The sequence below is a fragment of the Taudactylus pleione genome, unplaced genomic scaffold (assembly GCF_031769625.1).
Source record: "Taudactylus pleione unplaced genomic scaffold, aTauple2 ptg000571l, whole genome shotgun sequence".
Taxonomy (NCBI): domain Eukaryota; kingdom Metazoa; phylum Chordata; class Amphibia; order Anura; family Myobatrachidae; genus Taudactylus; species Taudactylus pleione.
Window position 1 is genome coordinate 5,754,150 of NW_028284973.1, and position 12,792 is coordinate 5,766,941.

The window sequence follows — 12,792 nt, forward strand, 5'->3', positions numbered from 1 at the left end:
ACAATATCGTGTAGTGTGTATCCAACTTTAAATGTATCAAAGGGCTTTTAGAGCAGTTTTCTTAAAAACCTTCTCCAAGCCCTTAAATTTGCATTCTTTTAGTAAGCAGATCGCATTTCCCATACTTGTAAAGGGATACTTGTTTCAGATTTACTAAAATAAATAGTTTCCCCTACTCCAGCTCAGCTTTCTGTGATCAGCCATGTGTGTCTGATAGACCACAGGGTAAACACAGTCAAACATTATTTTTTTTTTAAACAAAACCACACTTAGGCCCTCATTCAGAGCCGGACGCTCTGAGCAGAGCGCACGCTCTGAATGAGGGCCGTCCTCCATAATTATGGAGCGTCCTCCTGGACGCTCGTATAGCTGCCTATACGTGCAGGTTGATGGCCGCGATGGTCTTGACCATCGTGACCATCGCCACTGCGACCCGGAGCCTGCGGTTGAGTTTCACTAGTGATGTCAGTGGGCCGGCTTCTGATGGTAGGCGTTCCCTTGGGAACGCCCCCGTCTGGGAGGCATGCCCCCGGCACGCCCACCAAAGGGGGCGTGCTGTCAATCAACATCGACAGCACGCCCCCTTTGATCAGACACAACGAGCGAAGGAAAGTCCTTCGCTCGTCGCGTCGTGCGCATGCGCAGTGCACACCATCGACCCACTTGCGAGCGGACAGCCGCTCGCGAGTGGGTCTGAATCAGGCCCCTAGCTCCGTTCAGGTGATCAGTGACCTGGCCATTTGATCGGTAAATGGAGATGCTGTGAAGTCCTGGCAGCATCCTCAGTTTACTGCAGGGATCTGATGACCGGGGTCATGCATAGCCATCAGATGACCAGATCACCGAGGAGCTCACCGATCACCTGAACGGAGATAAATGCAAACGTAGCTGCACAGGAGAAGAGTGGGGAGAGGATTCACATGGACAGAGCATTCTCTCACGCTCTATCCATGCATGAGATATTTAATACATCCTTGCGTTGTACTGAAATATCGCAATGCCAATTAGTCACACCCCACCTACCTTTGAAATGCGGATTGTGATAAAATCACACAGAGCACTAAGGGGCATATTTATCAGCACAAAATGAAATGACGCAGAGTCCGATGTACAACGCACAATACCTGAAAGACAAGCAAACATCAGTGCCGTGTATCCGTGTTCATGCTCGTTACAGTTTACATCTGCGCCGTGCTGTAACAGCAGGTTACACATATCCACCTTCCCCTTGTAGGCTGCGTGCATGAGAGGGGTCATACCATGCTGTAAGAGACAGAAGACGCCATCAGTCACTGTACAATTATAGAGAACACACAGATTGTGCAGCCTCGTTTTCTAGCAGATGCTCCATTAAGAGTTAAATGAGAACACGAAAAAAAACTTTTCCAGAACGTATAATAAGCTAATAATCACCGTCGTACATATATTTGGCCCTTGATGTAAAAGGACTAATTATGCAAATTTAGGAGTGGCCACAATCTAAGGTAGCAGCGGAAAAGTGAATCTGTGTCTTACTGACCCTCCAACTTGTCCCCCACATTTAGTCCCCTGTACCCCATATACCAAATGATCAACCTCTGTTATTTATCATTATTTGGCGAGTGCTTACTGATCTTTACGGTTACTCTATTTATAGTGTATGGTGAAACGCCGGACAGTTAGATTCATAGATATATTTATTTATTGATGTCCTACCTGTATGTACATTATGGGGTCAATGCAATTAGTCACGAAGGGTGCGAGTTTCCGTTGCCACGGCGTTAAGAGGCTGACACCGGCACCTCATCTTGCTGTTGCCGTGGTGACTTGCACCAGCGAGCACATCGCGGCTAATTGGATTGAACCGTGTGTGTGTGTGTGTGTGTGTGTGTGTGTGTGTGTTATAACGGGTGTGGTAAAAAATGCCGGCATGGTCTGACAGTCGCCATGTTGACGTAAGGTTTTTATACTGTTAGAGCCCTAAACCCAACTGCAGCTTAACCCTGTAATGTCGACATTGTGGCTGGTGTTGACATTCTGAATGTCTACTTAATGACTACATACAGCTATAACATAATACTTACATTCGGGGTGCCGGCGCCGGAATTCTGACGGGTATCATGATTCCTGCGCCGGTATTGTAAGTGCCGGCATCCCCTTTGTCGGGATACTGAATGTATCCCGCGTATAATACTAGAAGATTTTGTAAATGAAATCATTGTCACACAGCGTTTCCCTATTCTGTTACTATAGGCACATTAAGAGTGTGAACTAGAAAATCAGGGGCTCTGTAACGCTCTGCATTGTTCAACGTATTGTCCGCTATACGAAGTAGTTCTTCCTGACAATTTATCATTTGCTTACAAAGAACATCCTTTTTGGATTAAAATATAAAGGCCTTGTGAGAGGCGCAGGTGTCAGACTCCCAAATCTGGGAAGCGTGGTCACTCCCCATCCGAAACAAAACTATATAAATGCTCTGCGCTGTGACGCTCCGCTGCAAAGGGGGACATTTATCTTCCTCAGTGGAAGGAGCAGGGTTCTCAGCAGCACAGAGTATATTAGGAGATTAATTTTGTGTTATAAAGGATAGGGCTGCATGTGACAGGAGCAGTGACATGATGAGAGAAAGGGAATGGAGGAAGCAGGAAGCCACAGACTGGGCGTTATATAGTGGGAGGAGCAGGTTCCCCCAGCAGCACAGAGTATGTCAGGAGATGAGTGATGTGTCAGTGAGGATAGGGCTGCATGCAACAGGAGCAGTGACAGGATGTGAGGAGGGGAATGGAGGCAGCAGGAAACCACAGACTGGGAGTTATATAGTGGGAGGAGCAGGTTCCCCCAGCAGCACAGAGTATATCAGCAGATGAGTGATGTATCAGTGAGGACAGGGCTGCATGTGACACGGGCAGTGACATGATGTGAGGGGGGGAATGGAGCGAGCAGGAAGCTACAGGGGTCTATTTACTAACCAGTGGGTTGTCAAAGTGATTTAAAACCGCAATAGAAATAAATGCTAAGCAAGCCTAAACAACTCACTGGTATAGTGAATATACCCCTCAGAGTTATATGGTGGAGAGAGCTGCTGGAAGGATTTGGAGCTGAAACTCCTCTCCACGTGAATCGAAGTTCGTACGGCCAACTTGCTTTTATTGATTCAATATACAAGATTTAGCAATTCCACAAATCTAATTCTCCTATGCTTTGAAAGGCCATAGAAAGAAGCAAAATCTAAATATATTACTCCTCATACTATGGTCATCGCTAATTTTAGTTGTATTCAAATTTTATACTCTGCAAAAACCTTTTTAATAGTCGGCCGTGGTGATGCCTCCATTATTTATTTGCCTGATGCGGCATAAGTAAACATTAACCCCACACCCACCCAATCTCCAGCGTCTTCCATCACATCGCACTTGTTAGCGGTGGCAAGTAATATGTATGAAAAGATCAGCAGGAAAGAGATTTGTCTACTAAGGCACCGAGCTCTCAAAACCCCACGATTTCCTTTAAGATAAAAGCACATAGGAGGCAGACAAATTGCCGGAGTGATTGTTCACAGAATTACTGGGCAGCCAGCGTGAAGCATGTCATAACTCTGAGTTGTCATGGGAACTGCTGTAATAGGGCAATGAATATTAACTTTGACTTTAAAATTAATCAGCAGCTCCCGTAAAAGAAGCCCTCCACAGTCGTCGAGCAGAGGTGGACGCATAGCAGCGACTTTACGCTAATGCCACGACCGATGATTTCTTACTGAGACGCCCACTGGCAACAACGCTAGTACGTCTATAGTCGCACCATCGGCCGCCACAACAAAACTTGTACCAGCGCTATGGCAGGCGCAGATTATCAGAGGACCTCAGTGATGCGATTTGTTAACTTCAGCCTCACACAAACTGCGCAGATCACACTGCAGATCAGATAAATGCTCCGATCCTAGGAGGGATTATACGATCAGCGTGCACCCAGCACACACTGGGGGTCATTCAGACCCGCTCGCGAGCGCAGGACGCTCGCAAGCGGGTCGATGTTGCCCCACTGCGCATGCGCACAACGGAGGGAGCTCCGTCGTGCGCATGCGCGAGACCCGGATAGCGACGGGCTCTCCGTCGCTCCAGGTCTCGCACCAAAGGGGGCGTGCTGTTGATGTTGATTGGCCCTTTGGTGGGCGTGCCGGGGGCGTGGCTGCCAGACGGAGGCGTTCCCATGGGAACGCCTACCGTCTGAAGCCGGCCCCACTGACATCACTAGTGATGTCAGTGGGAGTGATTTTAGCTCGGATACAGCCAAAATCACTCCAGGGCTTGCGGCAGCGAGACCCTACCGCAGGGTATCCGTCGCAAGCCCGATGGTCGCGATGGTCTTGACCATAGCGACCATCATCATGGACGCTTGCTATAGCTGTGGGTGGTCACCCACAGCTATGCGAGCGTCCAGGAGGACGCTCCATTTTCATGGAGGAGGGCCCTGATTCAGAGCGAGCGCTCTGGTGAGAGCGTTCGGCTCTGAATCAGGCCCACTATGCAATGTTTAGCTCACTGTCGGTAGGTCGGGCATCTCAACTTTTAAAGCAGCTTATAAGATGCGACCTCCCGATCAGACCGAACGTTTGAAGCCATTTATCGGCTAACACTCCTGCATACACACCTATATGGCTATTATTGGGCCGATCAGCGGATATCGGTTGAACAACCTGATAATTACAAGCTTTAGATGCAGAATCTGGGCTTACAGATGATCAACTCTCTCATTTCAGCTGTACTCAGCCTGGGGCAGTTGTTCCCGAGATGACTGCTATACACGGGGTGACATTGCCCATCATCAACCACATACTGACTGCAATATACTTATATGGAGACACTTACCCTAAAGTTCTGAGTATTAACCAGGGTACACACTTGTCAATATATCATTAGTTTAATGGACGAATGAGTTATCGCGAGTGCATCGGCGGGTGCGTACGCCCCATGTGTCTGCCAACGGAATCATTCACAGTCATTTTAGGTCGGCCCTGCAGCACAGTCGATGTTGTTATATCTTGCAGATATCTAGATACATCTGGCTGGGTGTACGGGCAACTTGCTGACCGCCCAAAGACTGGCTTCAGGGACCGCCGACACGGACGTCACAACAGGGCAGGGCAAATTTAAATTCCCACCCAGTTGTGAAGTCAGCTCAGACACATAGAGCAACCGCTTGGTAAGTGTGTATAGCTCACAAATCGGCCGCTGGGACAGCAGATCGGTCTGCTGACTGGTCATTTAAGTGTGTAACCAGCATAAGTTAAGCAGATCTAATGGATTCAACAAGGGTGAAAGTACTAAAGAGTATTAATACTGCAGTGTCAAAATAGAAGTAAACGGCAAATAAAACTAGAAGTGCAGAAGTTTTATTTTTTTTACTTGAACAATTCCATTAATGAGCCTTAAAATTCCTAAGGCGCCATCTGTCCCCAGCTGTACAGTGATAACATCGAAGTCTCTTACCTCATCCAAACAGTTCACCCGAACATCTTTACTACCCAGTAGTCTCACCGCTTCTTGCACATTGCCTGTCGGAAGGAACAAAAAATACACATAAATGTAGTTTATTTTATTTAAACATGCTGGACAGCTCCCCCTCCCCCCAACAACAACAACGTAAGTACTTTTAAGTGGTATCGACTAAACAATGATGGTTTGATCAAACATTTATGGTCTTCAAAATAACAAAACGTTTGGTACGCACCATTGTGCTTAATAATGTATAAAAAAAACATTAGTTATTGCCTTTTTAGGGTTGTAATTTTGTCTATGTTTGCTCACTGTATACCATCCTGGAACTTTTACCAATGTGATCACCTTCAATTATTAAATCAGAATGTTCGCTACAGTTTCTAGAAAACAACCTGCCCAAGAACACCATGCTCACTCCTGGTCTGCGTCCTCTATACAGCCCAGCTTAGGAAGAAGCGTCCTGAATAAAATGTTCTCTTCCGAGTGAAATGAATCCTAAGCAAATCCTATTTGTTTTGCTTACTGTAGGTCACTTGGCACTTTGTGGTAAAGCATCACTGTTACCCAGTTTGTATTGGTTTTTGCTTTAATCCTGTAGGTTTAAGTATCACAAGATTTTCATATTTTTTCAATATTCTCTATAGTGATTGTGTTATATACATTTTTCACCATTGGGTGGTACATAGGGGCCCTTACAAACTTTTGCTATGGGGCCTTAAAATACCTAGTTACGCCCCTGGTCTTTATTATATTATGCACAATGAATGAATGATCGCCATTGTGTCAAACTAGGAATTCAGGCCCTCATTCGGAGCCGGACGCTCTGAGCAAAGCGCACGTTCTGAATGAGGGCCGTCCTCCATAATTATGGAGCGTCCTCCTGGACGCTCGTATAGCTGTGGGTCACCACCCACAGCCTATACGAGCGTGCAGGTTGATGGCCGCGATGGTCTTGACCATCGCCACTGCGAGCCAGAGCCTGCGGTTGAGTTTCTCAACCGCAAGGCCCGGAGTGATTTTGGCTCTATCAGAGCCAAAATCACTCCCACTGACATCACTAGTGATGTCAGTGGGCCGGCTTCTGACGGTAGGCGTTCCCTTGGGAACACCCCCTTCTGGGAGGCACGCCCCCGGCACGCCCACCAAAGGGGGCGTGCTGTCAATCAACATCGACAGCACGCCCCCTTTGATCAGACACAACGAGCGAAGGAAAGTCCTTCGCTCGTCGCGTCTGGCGCATGCGCACGACGGAGCTCCCGCCGTCGTGCGCAGTGCACACCATCGACCCACTTGCGAGCGGACAGCCGCTTGCGAGTGGGTCTGAATCAGGCCCTCAGTTCCTTCCACGCTCTGGCACCCTTCAAAACTGGTTTTGAAAATGACTGGAGAACCAGCTAGGGCTTATGTGAGGCCTTCAGGGAAATTTCCATGATGCTGGGAACTCCACTCACAGAATCCAGCCTGCATGTCACTTACTGAGGGGGAATGTCAGGCCGAGTCTTCTTTTTATGTTACTAGATATCTAGATAGAGATATCTATTTTTTTATATTTATATATATTGTGAGACACATTACAGGGAATATTTAGTCATCCACATCAGTCCCCGGTGGAGCTTAGAATCTATGGGCAGACTGCCACATGCTGACCCCTGTCCATCGCCAAAGTGCCTACAATGGGGATGGAGTGTCAGACTGGACCATGGAGCAATGGAAGAAGGCGGCCTGGTCTGATGAATCACATTATCTTTAACTTCTTGTGGATGACTGGGAACGTGTGCGTAGTTTACCTGGGCAAGAAATGGCCACAGGATGCATGATGGGAAAAGGGCAAGCCGGCATAGGCAATGTTCTGCTGTGAAACCTTCGGTCCTGCCATTCATGTGGATGTTACTTTGACACGTACCACCTACCTAACCTTTGTTGCAGACCAAGTGCACCCCTTCATGGCAATGGTATTCCCTAATAGCAGTGGCATCGTTCAGTAGGATAATGCGCCCTGCAACACAGGAACAGTTTGAGGAAGATGACAAATAGTTCAAGGTGTTGACTTGGCCTCCAAATTCCCCAGTTCTCAATCCGATCGAGCATCTATGAGGATGTGCTGGAAAAACAAATCAGAGCCTATGAGGCCTCACCACGGAACATACAGGACTTAAAGGATATGCTGCCAAGGTCTTGATGCCAGATAACACAGGGCACCTTCAGAGGTCTTGTAGACCCTTGAAGAGTCAGAATGGTTTTGGTGGCACGAGGAGAACCTACACAATATCAGTGGTGTATGTTCTCAACATGTTGTTTTTTACAAAATGCTTCTTACATTTAATCTTGGCATGCATGTCAAACTTCACGCAATGGCTAATGGGCATGTAGGAAACACAGCCTCCAAACCCATATATGCAATATACGGGGGCTGATTGAAAAGTAATGAGACTCCCTCTGTTTTCTGTCCCATAGGTAGACGTGGCAACGCTGGTCATTGTGAAGTTCATCGATGTGTCTAAACCTGCGGTTGGACTGCTGTAGTTGTCTATGTTTGGTCACAGCGAGTGAAAGATCTTCACACGTTTCATCGTGGCGGATGAGGAAAACGTGTCTGAGAGATTACATCAGAGAGTTGTGATTAAATTTTGTGTTAAACTTGGAAAAAAGCGTAAATGAAACTCATGACGGCAAGATACGGTGGAGAAACAATCAGCCGTGCTGCAGAATTTCGGTGTTGGAAGCACTTCAAAAGAGGGTATTACGCGAGTGACTGATGAAGCGCATTCTGGGAGACCATCCACCGCGGTTACAGGTGTCAACAATGCCAAAGCTGCAGGGATGGTGCAAAACGACGACAAGAGAACATGGCGACTATAGATATATAATATAGATTACATTCTCTTCAGCATACATTGACTTTAGCTAAATATCCAGCTTATGAAATACACCTTAAAGATTAAATATATTGTTTATTTATATGGCGCCACAAGTGTTCCGCAGCGCCTTACAAGGTACATAACCAAAAAGTGACTTACAGTAAAATACAATACAATGAAGGACAAGGACATGGATAATATACATTGATACATAGGTGGCCATAACACCCAATTAAGCAACAAAGCATAGGCACCAAGTGTTAGGTGTCCTAGTGGTGAGTAAGAAGTAGATGAACATAAAGTAAGGAGAAGAACAAGAGGGTAGAGGGCCCTGCTCGCAAGAGCTTACATTCTCAAGGGGAGGGGCAGACAAACGGGCATGATGCAGATGGGGAAGACAGGGAGGAGGGAGCATGTAGTAGCAAGTTAGGATGAGAGCTGGAAAGCATTGATGAAGTAGTGGGTCTTGAGAGCCCGTTTGAAGGATTGTAGAGAGTCTGCTGGGGAGAGGGAAAGAGTTCCAAAGGTGGGGAACACCAGAAAGTCTTGGAGGCAGGAATGGGAGGAAGTAATCAGTTGGCATGAGAGGTGGTGTGCATTTGTTGAATGAAGAGGGTGGACAGGAGAGTGAAGGGAGATGAGGTCAGATGTAAATGGGAGAGGAGTGTGTGAGGGCTTTGTAAGCGAGTGTGAGAACCTTGAATTGGGTTCTGAAGGGGAGCCAGTGGAGGGCTTGTAGGAGAGGGGAGGCAGATGAAGAGCGTTTGGAGAGAAAGATGAGTCGAGCGGCAACATTGAGGACAGACTGAAGTGGAGAGAGATGGGAGTTGGGGAGGCCAGATATGAGAAGGTTACAGTAATCCAATCTGGAGATGACCAGTGAGTGTATTAAGGTCTTAGTAGCATCCTGGGTGAGAAAGGGTCTGATCCTGGAAATATTTTTAAGATGGAAATGACAGGACTGTGAGAGGTGTTGAATGTGTAGTTTGAAGGAGAGGGATGATTCGCGGATAACTCCAAGACAGCACACTTTGGGGCTAGAGGAGATAGTTGTGCCATCAATCGATAAAGAAATAGTGGGAGGTGAGGTTATGTGGGAGGGTCGGTAGATGATAATCTCAGGATATAATATTATATATATATATATATATATATATTTGACTAATTTATACAATCACATATTTAGTATGATATTTAAGTTTCATTATATCACTATATTAATTGATCAGTCCATATTGTATAAAAAGTGGATGGTTGCACTAACATATTATTTCACAATATAGGTTTAGTAATCACATAATAACTATTAGTTATTTTTGAATATTAATATGCTGCATCAATACTATTGCACCAAAATATTATTATTTTGTTTTTCATTTCACTTTATAGGTTTAGTTGACACTAACATATCAGCAATTATTTCTTGTTAATATTTATATTATATTTCATATCTGTCATATAGATTTAATCATATATATGAAATCACGAAAATATTAGACAGATAATATACTTTTCAGGTATGTAACACTAATGATAATAAACCAGCAAACTGGCTGAATTCATTAAATCACTGAAGATAAGAGGAATTTATTTATTAATAATAGAAATTTGACATAGATCAATAACAATGTAATATTTATTAGATACTAATCTGGTCTGTTAATATAATTTTTTCACTTTTAGTATATTTATTAGGATTTTCTTTAAGCACTTTAATTTGCATGTTTTATTCACTTTTTGGTTTTTTCCCCCCTTCAATTTCACTTTCCTGTGATTAGATATTAGTATTTATTTCATAAATTAGAAGTGGAATATATCAGCAACCTAATAAGTGGGTATAAAGATAATACTTTTGTTTAATTTTGAGAGATGTTATCTACATTTAGAAAAACACACACACACACACACATATATTTTTATTTTTTTGTCATCGTAAAACCTGTTTATAGGTTCATTGGTCTTGCAGGTGTTTTACACATATGTATTTATAAGTGTAAATATTTTAAAAAAGTTTATCTTGTTATTTAATTTAAATACTCTGTTTTGCCTTAATGGCATTAATGAATACCACAAGCATTATTATGGAGGAAACAAGATTTCTAAACATCAATTAGGGAATTAATGGCCTTTTAAAAGCACATGGAAGACAATATAGATCTAGATATATCCTAATACAATCAAACATGCCCTATAATGTATAGTATTAATATATGACTGTTTTCATATTGATTAAATAGATATTTAAAATATATTTGAGACTTATAAGATAATTGTCCAATTAATAAGGGGTTAATGTTAAATAGACTTTTTAATCATACTATATATAAGTGTTATAAGAACTAACAATATCGTGACAATTTAATGTTAAAATTATAATGCTGTAATCATATTTGAATTATGCAAATATGAATATTACCTCACTAATTTGCTAAACACACTCGTTTGTAATTAACAAGCCTGATAGAGTATCATACCATAGAGCCCGCAGGGGAACCAATCAAAACGGCATTGCAGAGAGGCAAATTCAAATTTACCAATGGAACTCCACTAGGGGGGATAAAAACAGGATACGGCAGATGCTCTGGTTGCACTGCCCTGAGAAAGCAGCTATCGGCGAAACGCGCGTCGGCAAGCACGCTGCCGCCGGACTGTAGCACCAATACATGCTACATACGTTACTGATAAAATCACCCTATTGTTGTACTGGGCCTTAAGGGGACGATGCATACTAATAACAATGTGATGCTGTAAGCGGACGAACTGAATTATAGTTCCGCTAGCGCAGGAGAAGCCGGCAATGAGACATGAGCACATTGTATAAATCTGGACTGTTTGTTACAACACTGCAACATTGTAGATGTATGTAACACTGCCAATATAGTCTGAGTCTTCTAATATTACCATACTCAGAAACGCATGTAGTAATTGCAGGGGGATATACAGAGTCAATAGGTGTAATGTCACTGGCAATATATATGATACCATTCATTTATTATCATTGATTTGAAGAGCAGAAACTGTGAAATACGAGCACATCAAACCTGACTGAGTCATCAATTCAACGCTGTAACAGGACAAGATATTAAAAGTCCTAGACACTTATTACAGAATAACACTGAAACCAGCAGCCAGTCACATTCTATATCAATTATTAATAAGTCTGTGAATGTTATATACCTAAAATATAATACTTGAGGTAATTCAGTTGCTGATAAGCTCTAGATGTGAGCAGTTTGATTAAATAGAGATAAAAGCCTTCAATACTCAGCAATAAAATCCAACATCATTGCTGAATGAAAGCAATTTTTTCTGAATACCATTCAGAATCAAATTTAAATATTGTGGAAATAGGATAGATACTGATTTAACAGCACTGAAATCCTACTGAAAATACTTTATAAAACACTGATCTTCCATCTATACTGCTCTCCCCCCTTTTACTTCGTGATTACCTACATGTGCATTATTTATTATAACATCTAAACGCTGTGGAAATGGGAAAGATATAGATTGAACAATATTAAGACTATACTGATAGTACATATATACCTTATATATATCTTCCATTTTTCCTACTCTTTCCTCCCTTAAGTGTAATCCTGGTACATGTAAAATTTGATATCAATAAAGATTACAAGTCACCCTATTCCAGTACTAGGGACATATATTTAACAACGTGTAACAGTCCGGACCAGGTGATATTTTAATCACTTTTCTAATTTTTTCTACATATGTATACACTTTCTAACTATATCTACTGATTTTAACAATATTTCGCCTTATACTAGAGACCTCACCACCATTATTTTAAGCAATACCTAATAAAAGTCATGTTTTAATATTAACTCAGAGAAACACTTGGAATCTAAATATTTAGGTACCATCTGTGCACTGTGAAAATCATATATTTTCTTTTGTTGTTTGAATATATATATACATACACACACACACACACACACAGTACATGTTTCAACAGCACATTTTTATTTTATTTCATGTATTAAACAAAATGTTTTTCCATCAAGGGAAAAAAAAATTAATATTTAAAAAAAAAATTTTTTTTAGGACAGTGTTACTCAGTGGTTGTGAAATCAGTAAGCCACACTTGACATAATTAAAAGAGATGAACATGCAGTGATTATAGCCAAGCCTAACAGAAGGTGGATAATTCCGCTTGTGCTGTAATTGTGGAGAGGCCAGATTCAGCTTTGTGACCAAGCCTCTATGTGCGAATGCTTGTAAAATCGGACAAGTATATTGTCTGTAGAGAGCAGTTGTTTTATATAAGCACGCATTAGAAACGTTTATTTTGGAAATCAAATTACATGACACATGCTCATTCACATCTTCCACTCACAGACTAGCTAAATGATTAGAGATGCAGGTACTCACAATACACAAATTGTCTATTACTCTTACAGGTGTATTTTGAATAACTGTAGACAGCCACAACCGAT

General features: G+C 42.8%; 1 protein-coding gene across 1 annotated transcript in view; it reads right to left on the reverse strand.

The window, feature by feature from the left end:
- Positions 1–12,792, reverse strand: part of ANKMY2 (ankyrin repeat and MYND domain containing 2) — a 60,971-nt gene that overhangs the window by 40,903 nt on the left and 7,276 nt on the right. Inside the window, exons 2-3 of the mRNA XM_088453101.1 lie at positions 5,469–5,533; positions 1,125–1,263 (exon numbers count right to left, since the gene is read on the reverse strand). Of these exons, the coding sequence (XP_088309227.1) occupies positions 1,125–1,263; positions 5,469–5,533 (204 nt within the window). The remainder of the gene's footprint in view (positions 1–1,124; positions 1,264–5,468; positions 5,534–12,792) is intronic.